The following is a 21,811-nucleotide window of genomic DNA, read 5'->3' as shown; positions in this document are numbered from 1 at the left end:
ACAGTATTAACATGAAAAAGGGCACATTTAGTGACCTATAATCAATCACAGTAATTATATAATAAAAAATCTGTAACAATAACAAAGAGATAATAATTGAAAATTGATATGATAAATTGTACATTTAGGACACGGTATGAGACAGATAGACACATGCAATTGTAGATGTGTGTTACATGTATGGGAACAGATATCACCCAAATAATTAGACTTATGTGATTGGGATAGGAGATATTTTCCAGTAATGTTTAATTGATGAGAAAGGCACCCAAGTCAATGTCCACATTTAACCCATGTGGGACAAGCATTTTAAGGGTGTGGATCCACCTGGTTTCCAGTTTGGCTATTTCATTCACCATGTCTCCTCCCCTCCAATTGTATTCTAATAATTCTATTCCCGTAAATGTAATCCCTGTGGGACTTTGGTTGTTAAATTCCTTGAAATGTTTTGATACATTTTGTTGCAAATTTTTTTTTTATGTTTGTTATGCTATGCAAATCTTAGTTTTAATTTTCTGGTAGTGCGACCAATATATTGCTTTTTGCAGGGGCATTGAATGAGAAACTGCGTTAACTGAATCACAGCTTTTGAACATTTTGTTTTTGTTCAAGTTGAACTGAATCCCTTAACCTGTTTTGGCTCTTGCATGTTTTATTTGCACATTTTGCATTTGATACATTTAATGAACCCTTAATGTTCAAACATAAGTGAGGTTTGACTTTTTGCTGGACTTTAAGCAGCTAGGGGCTATTTTGGTTTTCAGTGTGTCTGCTTTGGTAAATATAATTCTGGGGATTCTGGGGATGTCTGAGATTTTAATATGGGGTATTTCTGGACTATATGCCAGTGTTTCTTAATGATACCTTTTATTTTAGGCGCTAGAGGATTATATTGGAAAATGAAAGGAACATTTATGATGGTGTTATCATCATCTGAGGCTGACGTCCTTATGTGTTTACTGTTTTTGTCTCTAAGTAAATCTTGTCTATTAAGTTGTTTAGTTTAAGCATATGCTCCTTCCAAAATTGATGGTTTGTAATGTTTTGATTGAAATTTTTTGAGAGTGGCTTGTGCCTGTTCTTCAAATATATGATTGTCAGAACAATTTATTTTGATTCTTCTCAATTCCCTATAGAGGATATTGTCAAGCCATTTATGGTAATGGTACATTTTGGCACATAGTGCTCCATTATCTACATAGATTAGTAGGTCCAGAAATTCAATTTTAGCAGTGCTTAATATGTGTGTAATTTTTAAATGAAAGTGATTATTATTCAAGTGATTCAAAAATAATTTTAATGTATCGTGATCCCCACACCAAATAAAAATAATATAATCAATGTAACATTTCCAGAGCACCAGGCTTGCGCCAAAATCATTATTTGACCAGATATTTTGGTCCTCTCACACTCCTATAAGGAGATTGGCATAGCTTGGCGCAAACCTGGTACCCATCACAGTGCCCTTAATTTGTAAATAAATATTATCGTGAAACGAAAAGAAATTATGTGTGAGAGAAAATTGTATTGTTTTAAGTAAAACATCAATTTGTGCTTCGGTGAAAGTGTTTTCTAATTCCAAAAAGTATTTTGCTGCTGTACACCCTTGTGCATGTTCGATCACCGTGCAGAGTGATGTGACATCGCATGTCACCAAAATGTATTGGTCTGACTATGCGATGTCATTGAGCAAATGTAATATATGTGTTGTGTCACATAAATGTGATTTAAGTTTGTTAACTGGTTTCTGAAGATAGTAATCAAAGTATTCTGATAGATTTGATGTAATGGATTTGACTCCTGAAATAATGGACATATATATATATATAGAGTACTTAATTAAGTTGACGGACACTGTAATTTCATTTATTTTACTAATTTGCTATAATCAAAAATCAACAAATTCGCTTAATACTGAGACAATAAATAGGACACATACACCATGTCTTACACACGGTCTAGCGATATTTCCCTGGAATCTGACTAATTGGGCAACATTATAATCCTTCTGAGGATTGGAGAAACATTTTGAAGGGAATGGATTGGGGAGGGGGAAAAACGCTAAAAGTTTTGTGACTCCATTTTGGATAGTTTAGCACATCTTTATGTAACCCTTCTTACCCGACTCTAAAGTAGGTCACTACTAGATTGACTATATACATTGGCAGTGCTCAGTCTCTTGGCTTTTGCAGGGTGCTGGGTAAGTGCAGGCTGGACATGGATGCTTGAATATAATAAGGATGGGCTCCAGGAACTTTTATAAATAATAAGGTGCTTTATTTGTCAGCCGTCAATAATGCTTCACAGACAGTGACATACTGGTTACTTGACCGAAACTCATGGCAAACTGTATACAGTAATTCTGGACTTCATCCACTGGTAGCTCTCACTCCTATGCAGTGGAGGTTCTTAAACTTGTTACCCATAGTAAAGGATAAATTGCTAGTGAGCAGACAGCCTGGAAAAATAATTTGCTTTGAACGGTTATAACAAACACCACTCCTGTTACTTCATAATGGTTGCGTGTCAAGAGAGGTATACTAGGCTCCATCTTGAGCTGGGGTAGCGGCTTTGCAATGTGCTCAATTTTGGATTTGAACACTAGTAAAGATACTCTAAACTTCTCAACTTTAGATGAGGACTCAACCAGAGACGTAGTTAAATGTTTGAGTTTAATTTGACACAAAGTCCAGCTCAGGGCACGAGGCAGGGCGTGGCTTCGTAACTTACCTACACGTGCAGGTTTTCTTGTAATCCAATGCCCTCTAAAATGCCACCAAGTGCGGATCTTATTATTTTACTTCAATTGTCATTGGACAATCCTGAACAGGCGTGGCCATACTTTTGTGCCACTTGAGTCAGTGGGCTCTCCATAATAGTTGCACCTATGCACCCTTTTGCAAAAAATCTGCTTCTTGATGGAAAAAAACAATCTCATTGACTTACGCAAAACTTTCTTAGTGGGAAAATGGGACCCACTATACTTCTGCAAAACTCTTTGGCAGAATAACCTTTTGCAATGCAATCCTCAATCCTGGGACCTTGTGATCTTAACTTCTGGTGCACAAAAAACTTGAACTACCGTCCTTAATACATGACCCGTGCACAAAACATTCAACTGGCAGGAAATGACAATTGATTTTTCTTTTGAAAACAATCTTGTAGCTTGCTTTATTTTATGTATTTATTTATTTAAAAAATGTTTTACCAGAAGGTAATACATTGAGAGTTACCTCTCGTTTTCAAGTATGTCCTGGGCACAGAGTTATGATGACAGATACATGGTTACAAATACATAGTTACATTAGGTGAGCTAGGTTATACATTATATACAAGACATTCCATGCACAGTAAGAGATAACATATATTATAGGTGTATGTATCAGTTACAGACCAGATTAAAATGTGAGATAGCTTTAGTTTTGAAAGAACTTTAGTGATCAAACTCTTATACAGGCATACCCCGCATTAACGTACGCAATGGGACCGGAGCACGTATGTAAAGTGAAAATGTACTTAAAGTGAAGCACTACCTTTTTCCCACTTATCGATGCATGTACTGTACAGCAATCGTCATATACGTGCATAACTGATGTAAATAACGCATGTGTAAGAGGCTCTATAGTCTCCCCGCTTGCGCACAGCTTCGTTACAGGTAGGAAGCCGGTATTGCTTTTCAGGACGTGCTGACATGCGCATGCGTGAGGTGCAGTTTGCCTATTGAGCGAGATGTACTTACTCGCGAGTGTACTTAAAGTGAGTGTCCTTAAACCGGGGTATGCCTGTACCTCAGTCCTCATCCTCGGGACCTTGTCAAATAGTACTCAACACCATTATCTTGTAAAAATCTTCTATTAATACATTGTAAGGAATCCACTACTGGCTTTGACTATTGCCTTGCAGATCTGTGCAGTTGCAAGCTTCCTCTGGCAATCTATGGCACAGGTGCTGCCTCTCATTGCAGCTTCTGCCCTGTGCTACTTCATTGGAGGAATTCTCACACACCCTCCTCCTGTGATTGGATCTCCGCCCTTTATATTCTAGGCGTTGGCTCTGAACCAGCGCCGAGCATAACTATTCATATCTCTATGTTACTGACTCTGCCACAAACCACCCCAGGCCTCTCTCCTAGCGTTCTTACCTTCCAAGTTCCTGAGTATCCAGAGGCCTGGTCCTGGACGTCTGTGCTGAAGCGTTGTTGCCAGCACTGGCCTGCTGCTATCTCCTTGCAGTGGCCTACCCTGGACGTCTGTGCTGAAGCGTTGATGCCAGCACTGGTAACTGCTGCATTCCCTCCTAGCAGTAGCTACCCTTCCTGTCCTGTGGCCTGCCGCTATTCTCCTGTAGTGGCCTATCCTGGATGTCTGTGCTGAAGCGTTGATGCCAGCACTGGTACTGCTGCATTCCCTCCTAGCAGTGGCTACCCTTCCTTTCCTGCGGCCTGCTGCTATCTCCTTGCAGTGGCCTGCCCTGGACGTCTGTGCTGAAGCGTTGATGCCAGCACTGGCCTGCTGCTATTCTCCTGCAGTGGCCTACCCGGGACGTCTGTGCTGAAGCGTGTTGCCAGCACCGGTACCTGCTGCATTCCCTCCTAGCAGTGGCTACCCTTCCTTTCCTGCGGCTTGCTGCGATCCTCTTGCAGTGACCTGCCTTGGACTTCTGCGCTGAAGCGTTGGTTCTTCCCGACGCTGCCCTGCGGTGAACTTCGGCCAGCCTGCTGTCTCCTCCTGCTGAGATCGGCGTCATGGGCCGAGGCCGCTCCTCGCGCAGAAGCCACCCCCGCGCTCACGCTCCTAAGCTGAAGCGGGGAAATCCTGACTACCTGTTGCCGAACTCCTGCTTCCATAACGACGATGCTGCCTTCTCCAATCCTGACCCTGCGATGTACGACTACGAACTGCGCACTCCGGATCAGTCTGCGTGGACTCAGGTCGGTGATTATATAACCCCACCTCAGCCCCGCGGTCCGGTCCCGGTTTGTGGCGAGCATCGGCGTAACATACATAGAGACTTGCAAAATAGTTTCTTTATTCTTTCTTACTCTTTGGAAACTTGTACAGTAACTTCTCTTTAGCGATAAAACTTGTAAACGCAGTCTCTGGTAAACAACAACTTTCAAAAAGAGTCTTTAGAGTGGGAAAGTAGCAAAGCAGTTTCGTCAATGGAAAACACACAAAAATTATTTGAAAAATCTCATAACAGTTTCCTTACATTAGTCTTTCCAGGAAAAACAGGCAAAATCACAAAAATATTTTCTTCCCTCCAAAACTTTCAAAACAAGCAAAAGCACAAAAACTTTCTTTAAATGTCCGGCCCCATGTTGGGCACCAAATGTAAACCTCTTTACCAGGCTCTGAAGGATGTCCCATCAGATTGACTATATACATTGGCAGTGTTCAGTTGGCCTTTGCATGGTGCTGGGTAAGTGCAGGCTGGGCGTGAATGCTTGAATATAACAAGGATGTACACCAGGAACTTGCATAAACACAAAGGTGCTTTATTTGACAGCCGTCAGTAATGCTTTGCAGACTTTGGCATACTGGTTACTTGACAGAAACTTGTGGCACAAAACAATTCTGGACTTCATCCCCTGGTAGCGCTCACTCCTACGCAGATGAGGTCCGTAAAATCTTGCATGGGATCAATAATTCTCCACCATTTGTCGAGTGGGCCCTTGTGGCATACAGTTTAGGCTCCTGATTTAGCAAAAACAAAAACAACAGCGCAAAACCGCAATAGTGAAGTATATCAAATAATTTTATCTAAATATTAAGGTAAGTGTTCTGCGTACATACGGTAGATAGAACAAGCGCAGTGTATGGATTTAACACAATCGTTACCACACAGCAGAACTGCAGATACAAGCTGGAACCGAACCCTCTGGTGAATGATCACAGGTGGTGTTTGGACGTCATCATAGCTCTTCAGGGATGGTGGTAGATTACACGATTAGTCCATCCCGGGGTGCACGTCTCATTCAGGGGTACCTCTCCAAGGCAGATGGTAACCAAAATCCCGAGCAAGTTACATTCAGAGGTACAACATTCAGTCCAGTTGATGTTGGTAGGTCTGCGCTATGTTAGTCCATAAGACCCGGATCAAAACAGCTCCTGATTTAGCAACCTGCTACTGTGTGCGGCATTCAACAAGAAACTCCATCAGCATCACGGAAGCGGTGAGATCGCCGTTTGCAGCGAGATCGGGATTTTAATTTTGTACGCTGCCTTAAAGAATGGCCTTCTTGTAAGTGCGCATTCTATAGGTTTGGATGGGATCATTTTATAAAGGTTTTGCTACATACATATTTATGTTATGGTGTGTTTCCTTTTCTCTCCAGAGATTACCTGCATCTACCACACAACGTATCCACATTGCCACAGATTGTGATTTGCTCTTTTAAACTCACCAGCATGTGAATATAATTTTTGGAGGTTTTTAGAGCCCTCGTCCACACGAGTCTTTACTGTACTACCCTATGGGTACTTTCGCCATACTTTTTTGATTAGGAATGCACAAGGAACCATCCGATTGGGCCAATCCAAACATACTCTGAAATTACTATGCCGTGAACTCCTTACCAAAAACACTTCTTCCTTTTCAATAGCAAGAACAATTAAGGGCCCTTACTACTGGCACTTAATGGCGCATTCCTAACTGAAACAACAAATGGTGACAGGACACATCTTCATACAATTAGCTATTCACATACACCTATTTACAGGACTCACAGTGAGGAACCTAGTCACAACTCTGAAGAACCTACTTCTAGAACATAGGGTGGAGTCATATATATACCCTCTATACTCCCTATTGTTACCTCATGGGTCACAAGACATGCAAGGGAGTGGAATTCACTTCTGCGTAGTCGTCCAACATCACATAATGGGGAGGGGAGTAAGCTGAGTGAGGCCGCACAGTTAACCCATTAGCCCCTTTACTGGCACAATACCATTATTTGTTTTAATTCATGTCAACAACTGCTTACAGGGAAAGCCACCCGGAGCTGCAGCAGTAAGCACACCAGATTCTTTCTACTAGACCACAAGTTTCTGTGCAATTCTATATTGACTTTAACTCCTATACACTTGGTTCCCCGCCTTTTTAAACTTGGCCCCCCAAAAGCAATTGTTTTGGGTGCACAAACAAAGAAAACCAAGATAAGGACCCCTATAAATCTTATTGAAAGAATAAATATTCCATTTAGGCGATCCTACTAATTGGCTTATTGATGTAGGGAACCTACTCTCTCTTTGTCTCTTTCTCTCCCCCCCACACCCCCCTTTCTGCCCTCATTTCTATTTGCTACATTCTATATCTCTATCCTATCCCTCTGAACCCTTCTTTTTAGCTTCCCTGGACCCCCCAGATTGGGAAACACTGTGCTGCATTATTCATTACCAGCTAATTTATGTTTTATTGGAACGCAATGTCACTTATAGGTGATAACAACATTGTAAAAAAAAGTTAATGAAGCATCCAGTTTTGTGATTTTAAAGCCTGGTCAGCATTGGGAAGGGACCAGGACACATGGCAGAGTCAGTGTTAAGTGCTACTTCTGTGAAGCAACACATTATAATACAGAAATACATTTAAATAAATGATATCCTCTAGATCTCGTATGAAATACATGTAACCTTTGCAAGCAAGACCACCAACACCATGTAACATAAAGGAGTAAAACACACCAGTTAAACAGGCCAAATTCCACCTTGTTCATTTCATTTCTGTTGGATGAGAAATCTCACACAGCAGTTTTGTTACTAGGTTTGGGGAAAAAATATGCCTATTATATTTGTTAGTGTGTATAATGATACGTTCCAACCATAGTTATGTAATGAATATGAGAGTATACAATTGTCTTCAAGGTCAGCATCAAAGTCGGTATATTTTATACATTTGTCATATACTTTGGATTTGTCTAAATAGAGGACTCTATTTGGATTACACTGTTTTTTGCTGTTACACTGAAAACTTCCGTTATTGTTATATACTGTAGGTAACGTTATGTACACCTTCATCACTGTATGTACATCTTTATCATAATTGGCTATTACAATAAATCATGCTTTATATTGAACATTATATATTTATTATAATATATATATATATATATATATATATATATATATATATATATATATATATATATATATATATATATATATATATATATATACTGTATGTATATGAGTTCTTCAGTATTAGGTGATACCTTTTTTATTTGGAAACAAAATAGATGTGATGCTCCCAATTGAAGCCAGTCCTGTATTGGATATCCAGTAATAATAAATCCACAATGGGTTAATCCATGGTACGAAGGAGTGCCCCCAATGGAGTTGATTAACTACTGGTGGGACAGACGTGGAATCAGCCAGACTCTCACTTGATTACAGTAATTCAAACCCAACCAGTGTATCATGAATAATAGTCAATGACCGTGGTAAACAGGGGGTAATAGAAAGCACAGCGGCTCTTTACCTGTACTACCAAGGGGGCACTCGTGTCGTCGGCGGCGTGCAGTCCATCCTTTGAAGATCCACAGGAAATAGAGAGCGTTGATGGCGCACTGCCAGGGAATCCTGTAGAGATTGTTCAGGAAAGGAAACAACCAGGCCACTCCAGATTGAAAAAATTAAACTTCGGATTTATTGCATGCTGAATTTAAACATAAAAAACGGACAGGTAAACGCACCTACGCGTTTCGTACTTAATGTACTTTATCAAGATCATTAAGTACGAAACGCGTAGGTGCGTTTACCTGTCCGTTTTTTGTGTTTAAATTCAGCATGCAATAAATCCGAAGTTTAATTTTTTCAATCTGGAGTGGCCTGGTTGTTTCCTTTCCTGAACAATCTCTACAGGATTCCCTGGCAGTGCGCCATCAACGCTCTCTATTACCTTTTTTATTTGGACTAACAATTTATGTCATAGGACAAGCTTTTGAGAGTTTCTACAACTTAGACACGGATTGGGAAAATCAGTATTGCTGACCTGAAGAAGAGAGGAAAACTCTTGAAAGCTTGTCCTATGACATAAATTGTTAGTTCAAATAAAAAACTGAAGAACTCATTTATTCTGCACTATCGCAACTGGACTAATACGGCTATTTCTGTTATATATATATATATATATATATATATATATATATACATATATATATACTGAGTTAAGTTATGGTGAGTAAAAAAAGTGACAAAAACCCTCCACAGGAAAGCAAATATGCAAATATAGCTGTGTGCTCATCTGCATGTCTTAGGCAGGTCTGCAACCCCGCCTTTCCCCATTATCACCCAGCATACAGCACTTCCACTGCAGCAAGGGATTCTGGGAAATGACATGCAAATGAGCACACAGTGTCACTTTTTGCCTCAATAACCATTTTTAACATGGTTCCCTATAGGCTTAAGCTTGCTGCATGGTCACAGCTTTGAGCACAGCCAGGGTTAAGGTGCATACCCAGAAAACCACCCACAGACAGCTGTTTCAACCTTGATGGGTCTCATCAGTGTGGGGTTGATTTTACTGGGAATGCAAGAGAGGCTATGGGATAGGCTAAACCAGCGGTGCGCAATCTGTGGGGCGCGACCCCCAGGGGGGGCGCGAGACTGCCGACGGGGGGCGCGGGGTTTACAGAGGCCCTGCGCGCTTCCCGAAGGCACTTAAATTAAGTGCCGGGGGAGCTGCAGGGCCTCTGTAAACCATACTTACCCGTGGCTCCGGCGGCTTCCTCCCGGCGTCGCCATGGCAACGCGGCGTCAAAATGACGCTGCGAGGTCATGTGACGTCACGTTGCTATGGCAACGTGACGTCATTACGCCGGTGCGAGGGTAAGTTGGGGTTGGGGGGGGCGCGGGAGTGAGGGGACAGCCGGCAGGGGGGCGCAGGGAAAAAAGTTTGCGCCCCCCTGGGCTAAACCATAATACTGAGTTAAGTTATGGTGAGTAAAAAAAGTGACAAAAACCCTCCACAGGAAAGCAAATATGCAAATATAGCTGTGTGCTCATCTGCATGTCTTAGGCAGGTCTGCAACCCCGCCTTTCCCCATTATCACCCAGCATACAGCACTTCCACTGCAGCAAGGGATTCTGGGAAATGACATGCAAATGAGCACACAGTGTCACTTTTTGCCTCAATAACCATTAATGGTTATTGAGGCAAAACGTGACACTGCGTGCTCATTTGCATGTCATTTCCCAGAATCCCTTGCTGCAGTGGAAGTGCTGTATGCTGGGTGATAATGGGGAAAGGCGGGGTTGCAGACCTGCCTAAGACATGCAGATGAGCACAGAGCTATATTTGCATATATATATTGTTAGTCCAAATAAAAAAGGTATCACCTAATACTGAAGAACTCTTTTATTCTGCACTATCGCAACTGGACTAACACGGCTATTTCCGTTATATATACGGAAATAGCCGTGTTAGTCCAGTTGCGATAGTGCAGAATAAATGAGTTCTTCAGTATTAGGTGATACCTTTTTTTATTTGGACTAACAATTTATGTCATGGGACAAGCTATATATTAGAGATGCAGAATGTGCACTGCTGTACTGTATATAAAAGGGCAGTTTTACTAAGTGGTGCCATCCCATTCCATACCTTCTGATATAATGTCATTTTTTTATTTGGGGTGTTTGAGTCCACTACAAATTTAAGTAAGGCTTCTTCTTCTATGACTAGTGGTTGAAGTATGATGGTACTAGGGCATAAAATGTACCACATTATTATTGGGGAGCGGGGGTTTCAGAAGTCCAAAGTACCAGTACTTTTATATATTAACACTTATAGATCTTTTTTTCTGCTTTATTAGTTAAAATATCGTATATACAATTACTGCTCAGAGCCCTGCCTCAATATATGTACAGATTTTTCAAAACAATCACAGTACCACTACTTTTATTTAATCCCCCTCAACCACTATCTATGCCAGATTGGTAACGCAACCCTCTCTGTGAATGGGAACAGAAAAAAAAAGGGAAAAGAGCGCCCAGAATCTACATTCAAAATGCACACACTTTACTGAAGAGATATAATGAAACAAGTTTTTAAAAAAATAGTCTGCACTTGCTGCCACAAATGTGTCAAGTTGTATAGTGGGTGAGATGAGCTACACAAATAGTGCAATATGAGCAGTCCTCTCCTGGTTTACGTCCTACCTATCCAATCGCTCCTTCACTATTTTCTTCTCTGGTGTCTCCTCCACTTCTCTTCCTCTCTTGTGCTGGGGTCCCACATGGCTCTATCCTCGGCTCTCTGCTCTCCTCCCTCTACATCTATTTTCTTGCTGAACTAATGCTCTCTGTTGGCTTTCAGTATTATCTATATGCTGATGATACCCAAATGTACTCCTACCCTGACTCTGTCCCCCTCTCTGTCCCCAGCTGTCTCCAGCTGTTTCCCCGCAATCTCATCCTGGATATCACACTATTAGCTGAAGTTTAACATGTCCAAAACAGAACTACTAATCTTTCTCCCTTCCTCTGTCACCCCTACATCAAAATTCTCTCTCACTGTTGGTACTCTCCTCCATCCTTCATTCAAATGTGGCTGGCAGACTCATCTACCTCACCTCCACATCTGCTGCTCCACCATGCAAATCCCTGCACTGGGTTCCCATGCCCTCGTGAAAATCGTAGCTCTAACCTACAAAGCTCTCAATGGTGCTTCCATACCCCCCCCTCCCCTCCCCTCTCCCCCTTCCCTTTACATCTCAGCCCTCCAAATATACCCCTGAAACACTCTCTCTATTCTGCCTCTCCTCCTCCCTTATTATCTCCTATCACTCCGGCCTACAAGACTACTTCCATGCTGCACCCTCTCTCTCTCTAATTCCCTACCAGGAAAATGTACAAAAAACAAGATACCATGCAACATCCTGTTTGCAGTTTAAACCCAAAATATATTTTTTTTTTAAAGGCAGTTTTTCCACAAAAAAACACATCCAGTACAGGTAAGACTTTTGTATACGATCAAGATAAGAGGTACTGTATAGGGCATTGGCATTACATAGAGTGGCCCATGTGTCAGAGTCCCATAATGGAGTCAAGTCACATCCGGTGCCTGTCCCCACTTCTGGAAGATATAGAAAGGGAAAAAAAGTTATCTTTTGAATAAGCTGCACCATTTCCCATCTGACCAAGAGCCTGGAGAATTAAAACATTGTGGGAGTGTGATACATGTAGCCCCACTGTTCAAAACTGCTACATACATTGAGATAAGTACCAAATGGGGAAACAACTTGATTGTATAGTAGATACCTTGGAATGAATGTGTTTTTTTGTGTGTGAAAACTGCCATTTTTGTATCTTGTGGAAAAAATAAATATTTTGGGTTTAAACTGGAAAAAGAGTGTTTCATGGTACAAGTTTCCTGTGTTAAATATGGTATGAGTAAGAACCCTGTATTTACACCATAACACCTCTTTAATAGTTCCCTCATAAAAGCGCTCTCTTTTGAAAATTTTGAAGAACATTTGGGGTTTAGGAGTGCACTCTTTATATTTGTTTTGTTTTGGCATTCCCTACCACACACTGAGACTCTCCCCTGAGCTTTAGACTTTTAAAAGCTCCCTGAAAACCCACCTTTTTAAGGAAGCTTATCTGGCATCCCACAAACATACACAAACCCCCAATCCTATTGTGAACAGATGTTGTGACTTGACCAAACTCCATGACACTAATATCCCCTAATATCCACACCCCCAAACATTAACGAACCAGCTATGCAGCTGGACCAAACTCCACCCTGAGGCATATTCAGTCCCACAACATATGTTTCTCTATCATTCTTCTATAATTGTACCCTGCTGAGACAATATTTTGGTGCATTATAAATAAACCATAATAATAATATTAATAATGAAGGAGATTCAGTGACACGTTTTAACACGATTAACAAGAGATGATCATTAGGACTGTGCTTGCTGGTGACCAGTGATAAGGTGACTGTTTGTCGTTGCCCGTGTTTTTCCCACAATGTAGTGTTTTCATAATTTTCTGGTATCTATGAGGTTTATTCCCGGTGTTAAGGGAAGTACCACTGAACATTCGGATCTCTGGGTACGGGCCTGAAGAAGGGGCTCACCCCCCCGAAACGTTGCCCCCCTTATTTTCTTTTTTTCCCCTTGTTCTTCCTTCACCCTCCTCCCTCCCCCCCACCTTCCCTTACCCGTTTCCTCCATCTCCTCATGTGGTATTCCCTTTAGATGTTGATGTTACTCATTTGATAGATTTTATAGTTCACTGTACACTGTGTGCCTATGTTTGTACACATATTATCATATTCAAATTTGGTTTGACTTATTCCAAGATTACCTTGTTCTTATTGGGTGCTGGGAACTTTCCTATATTCTATTAACTAGAGATGGCATGAAGGCATTAACAAACTAAGCAACTGCTTAGGTTCCCAACAAGCTCGGGGACCCCAATTGATTTTGAAGCATCAGTGTCTGAATTATTCCATCACAACGAGTTAGTTTTTGGCACAGAAAGGATTGGGAATGCCACCTGACGGGGCACTATGGAAGGGCAGCCAGTGTTAGGAAAGAGGATGCTCTTAGAGGCACAATCCCTCCTCGGACCAAAGTATACTAAAAGGAGTGACATGTTTAAGCGGTAACATCTGGGTTACCTACATACCTACAAGTCTTTCATCTCTTTAAGTATTTTTAATCATTTTTTATAGTTCGTTTATAAACGTGGGGATTTGTGAGCTAAAATTTGGGAGGGGTTATATTTCCTCTGGTTAATCCTTTTTGCCTGATGTCAGTGTGTTTTAAGAGACTACAAAAACAGACTACATGCACTTTGTATTATTATCTTGACAACGGGTGCAATGTTTCATGGAATAATATGTTAATCATGCATCCAGGTGTGAAATAAAGTTTCATGTTTCCAACACTCTTGATTTCTTAATGACTTAAAGAAGTCTCTGTTCTCCTCTTTATTGAATACAGTCTTAATAGCCAAGGGTCAAGGCCACATGTGACATCTTTAAGGAATTGTAAAAGTTAATCCAAGTTAATTATTACAGTGGACAGTATGATAAGACTTTCTACTGACACATAGATAATGCTTAAAAGGTAAATACATGGCAAAGATTTCACTGCACTTTAAACATTTAAGGCATAAAGTACTATTGACAGCCCAAAGAAACGTGTTGGAAGTATTCTAAAAAACACTTCACTGGATAAAAAGGTAAGATTTGAAAAAATAAGTGGATTTGGAAAATTAGATATGATTTATCATATGGAAATTACATAAGCTTATAAATTAATTACCTGTAGTTGGTATATATCTAGCTGGGGGATCTAGGTTCGTAGATATCTCTGCAGGATTAAAATGTGCATGTAGTTCGTTAATGTTAATGTCCATGATCTTTAACGATCCCGAATATATCTTATTTACTGTAGATAACACCACATATAATTTCAAAAGTACAAATGTGTAGATCATTTTTCTTGGTCTAGTGAGAGATCTAAATACTGTAGCAACAACAAAAATCTAGTTTTGTCAGGAACTGATATGGGTACCTGAATTCTTCAGTATAAAATGCATCCTCATACTATTTAATTGTATCTATGTTTCATATCTGGGTGTATATGTACTGTATATATATATATATATATATATATATATATATATATATATATATATATATATATATAAATCACCAAACAATGGACAAATCACCAAAAAATCTACTCGCCGAACAAAAAAATCTACTCGCCACCTAGTACCACACGTGTGCTGTGTGGGCCAATAGGTGCTCGCCACAATGTTAAATCCACTCGCCCGGGGCGTGCAAATGTATAGGTTTGTCGAACACTGTATATATATATATATACATATATATATATATATATATATATATATATATATATATATATATATATATTTATTTATATCAATGTGTGTGTACAGTACGTGTGTGCATGTCTGTTTATCTATGTTGTTGTGTGAGTATTTGTTTATACAATATTCAGATGTGTGTAAGTATAGTATATACATAAATATTTATATATGTATATATATGTATATATATATATATATATATATATATATATATATATATATATATATATATATATATATATATATATATATATATATATATATATATATATCGTGTTAATTTTAAAGAAAATACCAAAATGGTCTAATTATCTGCACCAGACAAAATGTGCCTCCTGATGTCATTTTACTAAACCCTTTTTTTTTTATCATTTTCTACATTTGTGTGGCCATTCTTGATTTCAACCACTGTGTCATGTGTATACCTGATCATTTTCCAGCCTCTTACCCCATAGGACTATAGCAGTGGCTATCTGTCTATATTTTGTTTCTATCCACTGTGCATGTCCCCATTCCCAGTTGGAATATTTTTTTACCCTACAGGATTGCACTATCATTTGTGTTATTGTTTTTTCTTCTCATATGTTCATCCTGGTGTCTGTGCTCCCTGACTTCTGGACATTACCAGACAAAATAAATGCAAAATAGAGGGTGTTTATTGACCCATAACACGCAGAGCCTTGGTGGTTTGCTCAATATTTTAAAATGTGTTACTAACCAAGGCAGGATTTCATCCACATTCTCTAGTGGAGCTGCCAGGGTCATTTATTCATAATAATTAGTTGATGAGGTCAAACGGGTGTAATCTTAACGCAAATAACAGCACCAGATTTTTATCAGTTTTAAAGCAGAGCACCATTCAAAGTGTAAACATTGTAATACCACAAGATTAGTGCATGACTGGTACAAAAAAACTGATTGCTTTCAGTATTTTTTCCCCCTTTATTACAGACATTAATTTATTTGCACAGGCAATTTACACACACACACACACACACACACACACACACACACACACACACACACACACACACACACACACACACACACACACACACACACACACACACACACACACACACACACACATCAAGAGGTAAAGTTACAGGGTGTCCCATATCAAAATCTCCCAGCTGCAAAACTAGGGAAAAACTGGAGCAAAAGAACGCACTAAATGTATTAAAGAAAGAAGTCCCATAGAATTGGAGTTTTTCTTTGATACACTTGTTGTAGGTTTTTTGCCCCACTGTTTCCGCCAGGAAACTTTGATACATGAGCTCATAAAAAGTTGAAACGCACATATGATCAAATTCTGCATATCTCTCCATCCTTTTTTTAGGGCGTCATTTATCAAACTTTTCCGGCTGCATAACTCGGGCATAAAACTGCAAGCAATTTATGGGGAGGAAAAAAATGTTTCCCATTGAAACCAATAGGCTTGTGATGCATTTATTACAATGTTAATAAATGTATATAAGTTCACCAAAATTGCCAGTTCAATTCAAAATCTTTTTTAAATAATATTACAATAGATTTTTTAATGATATTAAGATTGTATATGTTTTTGGTTCTACACATCTTATGTTTGCTCCCTGTTACAGGTCATTTTGCTGGTTAAATATAAAAGATTTCACACAAAAAAATAATACAAGTATCAAGACTAAAAATTGGGACACAATGATTGAGCCTGTGGGGAATCACTATGTGGTGAACAGATCCATATACTCAGAAAACTCCTTTCAGTCAGAGCACGAAAAAGTGCACAGATATCATAAAACATTTTTGGATCATCTAAGAGTTTTCTTTGGGTAAGTAATCCTGTTACAAAGTCTTACGTTAGAGAATATTGAAGAACTTCCTAAATATTTATGTGCATTTCCATAGTACACTTTGATCAGAATTTCAAATGAACACAAGTTTATCATGTACTGTATTGTAGGGAGCGTCACTTGTTTAAAACTGAACTTTTATACATTACATTGTAAATACAAATATAGGATAAGGTATCTGTCATCTAAATTTAGCGCAGGTTGAATATGATGGACATATGTCCTTTTTCAACCGCATCTACTATGTAACTATGTAACATTATCTGTCTTTTTCATAGCCTTGAATTTGATACATAACCACCATTAAAATAATAGCATGTAGAAATACTAAATAATGATGTTTTGCTCTAACTAGAAACTATTTTTTCTAACTTTCTTTGCTTCTTTTGATTTCAAACTATCAGATATTTTCCCCAGAACCTCTTACAAATTTTATTTTTTTGGCCATTCAAAGTATTGACGTAAGGCCATCCAAGAGTTAATTATTTGCAATGCATGTGACTCATAGGGATGCTAAATCAATAGTTTCCTGGGTCAATTGCGTCCCTGACATTCTCATTATTTAGAGTTAATATGTTAACATGTTAATTTGCGGTCTTGAAGTCACATTTGCGTTCTGGGCTCTTGACAACTCAGTCATTAAAAAGAGGTCTTATTGCTAAATCAGAACCTATCAAAACATATTACAGTCCTGTTAAGGAGTGTCACTTATGTGGGTTGAGTCTCATTCATTGCAAGGGTGTTTAACTTATAAACGGTCAGAAAATTCTACATCCGACTAGCACCCTCTCTATCCCCCTTTAAGACCCACCTTAAAACACACATGCTTAATGAAACATACTGTATGAGTTGCTCCGTGGCTGATACTATACACCACATACATAAACCTTGGCCCTTGCAGACGCACTTACCAGAACGCCCTCCTACTGTCTCTGTACGTTCTTCCTATCTACCAATTAGATTGTAAGCTCTTCGGGGCAGGGACTCCTTTTCCTAAATGTTACTTTTATGTCTGAAAGCAGTTCTTCCCATTATGTGTTATTTGTATTATTGGTTATTTATATTATTATGTCACATGTATTACAGCTGTGAAGCGCTATGTACATTAATGGCGCTATATAAATAAAGACATACATACATACATAGTCTAATTGTAGGAAATCTAACTTTTTATTGTCCAGGCCCACTGCTTTTGGTCATTGACGACTGTGAAACTATATTTACAATCATTACTGTGCTGAAATAACACTGAAAGCATCATTTTATTTCAGGTGTTCCCCTGAAAAGGCCAAGAGAATTGCCTTCACCTTTTTCCCCATTGCTGCATGGCTTCCTATGTATCGATTTAAGGAATGGCTTCTCAGTGATATCGTTTCTGGGATCAGCACTGGACTTGTGGCAGTCCTACAGGGTAAACCATTTCATTTTATGTACAGTGGACATAGTCTAATTGCTGGATACCAATGGGTAAAAATGTGTGATTGTGAAATATACTGGACACCTAACAAGCTCCTATTGAACCCCCAAAATGACCACAACATATATATAAGCATATGAGTGTCACAGAGGAGTGCTACTGAGCATGGCAATATATACTTAAAACCAGAGACAGAACATAAAACACAGACAAAGCTCAGTTTTTAGCACATCCAGTGAGACTCATACACGGTACAGTGCCTAAATATATATGTATAAATATCTAATAAGTAAAATGGTCTTTTAGTTTGACATTTTGGCCAAAATTGTTGTAAGCCCCTGAGCCAACGCCAAGGCAGACCACATATCAGGGGTCCCTAACGCTAATATAAATTCTTAATAACCTGTGTAATAACAGGAAAACTGAGCTTTGTCTGTGTTTTATGTTCTGTCTCTGGTTTTAAGTGATTGTGAAATAAACTGTTATTTCAATGAAATGCGCTGGGGTTACACAGAACGCTTGCCTATCCGGTCTGTGTCACAACCTAGTGACATATTTTCTTGTGTTTGTTTTCAATAACTTGTGTGTGACTGTTCATGAACAGGAATAATGTGGGGCTATAAATGCATTACCGAATTAGCTAATGAACTAAACTCCTATGTTAACACCAGTGTTTAAATCAGGGATCTCAAAATTCAGGGGCCACCAACAGGCCAGGTTTTATGGATATTCCTGCTTCAACACAGGTGGCTCAATACTTACCGAGCCACTGATTGAGCCACCTGTGCTGAAGCAGGGTTATCCTGAAAAACTGACCTGTTGGTGGCCCTTGAGGACTGGAGTGGCCCACCCCTGATATAACCCTTTTTCTACAAGGGTGCCTGCCAGTGAAGGCGTTAAAAGGTGTTTGCCTACTCATTAACATCTCGGTTTATACAGTTTAGTTGGCCTGTTGGAGAACCTTGGGGACTGAGTTTGAAACCCCTGGTTTAAATGAATAGGAAAAACTTCATAACTCCTAACCCTAGTTTAGTGGTTTCTATTACAGAGATTTTCTATGTGATAGACCCCAAAGAGATCCAATGAAGTAACGTGAGGTAGTAAATCTTGGTATACGGTATACTAAGATGAGATACATTAAAGGGAACATGTACAGTATGTATAATTTAGTTCCTTAAAACGCTACAAAAATAGGCATGTATTTGCTAGGCATCTTTTCAAGGCAAGTAAGCAGGAATAAAAACAGCAATGCCTAATACTCGGCCTCATTTATGACATCAAAGCCATGCAATTGCTTATTTCATATCAGCTAAACTGGATTAAAAAAACTAAATGTCAAGGAGTGGGAGCCGGGGAACCCGCCTGAGCCAAACACCACTATTTTCAGCTGCAGGGTCCCCTGGGTCCGTAAACAAAATGGCTGCCAAATCTCATGCAGATAGGAAGCTGCAATATCATCCGTCATAGCTTCCTACAGTATTGAACAACCATTTAAATCCCCTTCAACAAATCAGGACACAATACCAGTAACTCGGGAAGTCCCCATAGCTTAAAATAGTGGCGTTGAGCTCCAGAGGATCCCCCGTTTCCACTCCTGCAAAAAAAGATAGACGTTAGCTAGGGTGGATAGCTTGTTTACATTTGTAATTAAAACACCCTATCCACTTTTGACAAAATTAAAATCAACAGTCCTTAACACGTGACATCAAAGCTGCAGTCTTCCTATTAGTGAATTCTCACTGGGAGATACCAGAGAGATACAGTTGAAAAGATCTCTAGGCATGCCAGGCTGTTTTTTCAATGCAAAAAAGGTATTTATTTTAAATAGGCAAAGACCAACGTTTCAACCATAAAAGCCTTCTACAGGTTTTTTTTCTTTTAGATACAAGAGCGAGACAGTTAAAAAATGTGGTCACTCTACAAAATCAAACGACAGGGGGTGCCCAGTGCTACATCCAAATGACAAAACAGACATGGTAATAATTACAAGAAATGATGCTGCAGTACTAATAATAATGCTAATACTAATAATAATAAAATATGTTTTTTTAGTTAGAAATTTTGGCCAAAACATCATAAGCTTGCACACCAAATCGTCAAGGTAAACCATAATAAGTGCAAGTCCCACACTACACTGCATTTGTTTCCTATACCTCTGTATGAGGGGGAAGAACCATAATAGATTCATTACCTGCAGCAAGATGAGAAGATCCACCATTAAAAAGGGGGAGGTGACATGAGCTATGGGGGAGGTGCCACAACCTCCATACAACTGATTCCAGTCAGAAATTAATTAACACAGATCTTCTCATCTTGCTGCAGGTAATGAATCTATTATGGTTCTTCCCCCTCATACAGAGGTATAGGGAACAAATGCAGTGTACAGTAGTGTAGGACTTGCACTTATTATGGTTTACCTTGACGATTTGGTGTGCAAGCTTATGATGTTTTGGCCAAAATTTCTAACTAAAAAAACATATTTTATTATTATTAGTATTAGCATTATTATTAGTACTGCAGCATCATTTCTTGTATTATTACCATGTATGTTTTGTCATTGGATGTAGCACTGGGCACCCCCTGTCGTTTGGTACTGCACCGACACACTTTATTCGAGCAAATACCCGGTATGTACCTGGCAGATACCTGGAATGCGCCGCTCCTCACCTCTGACAAGCCCCGTTGCATTTGCCTTCCCAGCCTGGGTTCATGCCTGGCTGACGGGCGGCTGATCTGTTAAATGATAATGATTAGGATTTAATAGGCTGCAATGCTTCGCGTGTCTACCAGATGGCATAAATTCATGAATTGTAATGCAGTATATATATATATATACTGTGCAGTATTGCAGCCAGCAGGAATAAAATGCTTCAATCCCTGCTTGGAAAATACCTCAATGCACTCGGGCAGAAAACAGTCACAAACCTCAATACACCCGAGTATACCCGAATTCGTGGGACTAGCCGAGCTCTAATAAAGTGTGTCGCCAGTGTATATTCATGTGCCACAGCCCAGTGGCACTCTATGTGGCATTACATATAGTCAAGATTAGGTGGGTGTGGGCGTTTGAGCTTGCTGGGTTTGTGTGTTAACTCTACAAAATCAGTATCAGAATTATGTCAATTGTTTCTTGACATGGTGCAACAGTTTTTTCTTCCATCAAATTCCTTTCACCAGATACAAATTATTTGACTTTCTTTCTATAACACTGATATATTGGGCAAAGAAATTAACACTCCCTCAATTTGTGAGGATTTCATTGATGGACAGGAAAAAGGGAAAACGTCTATTTAAAATAACAAGCAACAATGTGGAGAATTATGGAAAGTCTCTTAATCAAGCTTTCAAGAATAATGCTATTGAGATTCCATATATTGTAATTAGGGCAACATGTGAATGAAATGAAAATGTAGAATTCTACAGCTGTACACGTTAACATGTTTGCTCTTTTCCAGGTTTGGCATTTGCGCTTCTAGTGAATGTATCTCCTGGATATGGTCTGTATGCAGCATTTTTTCCAGTCATCATCTATTTTTTCCTTGGTACATCCAAGCATATATCAGTGGGTACGTTTCCTACCTATGAATCCTTGTTGTACACATGGGCGGAGTCGGTTGGGATGTTTGCGGGGATCGGTGCACAGACATGAGCGGGGTGTCGGCTCTTACCTTCTCCGGCGGCATCATCTGGCGGCATCTCCTCCTCCCGCCATC

General features: G+C 39.5%; 1 protein-coding gene across 1 annotated transcript in view; it reads left to right on the top strand.

The window, feature by feature from the left end:
• Positions 1-14,080: 14,080 nt before the first annotated feature.
• The window catches only part of SLC26A3 (solute carrier family 26 member 3), a 29,166-nt gene continuing 21,435 nt past the window's right edge, over positions 14,081-21,811 (top strand). Inside the window, exons 1-4 of the mRNA XM_075599731.1 lie at positions 14,081-14,195; positions 16,454-16,660; positions 17,953-18,092; positions 21,554-21,664. Coding sequence (XP_075455846.1) covers positions 16,530-16,660; positions 17,953-18,092; positions 21,554-21,664 — 382 coding nt within the window. The 5' untranslated portion in view covers positions 14,081-14,195; positions 16,454-16,529. The remainder of the gene's footprint in view (positions 14,196-16,453; positions 16,661-17,952; positions 18,093-21,553; positions 21,665-21,811) is intronic.

The sequence above is a fragment of the Ascaphus truei genome, chromosome 5, assembly GCF_040206685.1.
Source record: "Ascaphus truei isolate aAscTru1 chromosome 5, aAscTru1.hap1, whole genome shotgun sequence".
In the NCBI taxonomy this organism is placed as follows: Eukaryota; Metazoa; Chordata; class Amphibia; order Anura; family Ascaphidae; genus Ascaphus; species Ascaphus truei.
The sequence above is the reverse complement of the archived record's forward strand: the minus strand, read 5'-3'. Positions and strand labels throughout refer to the sequence as shown.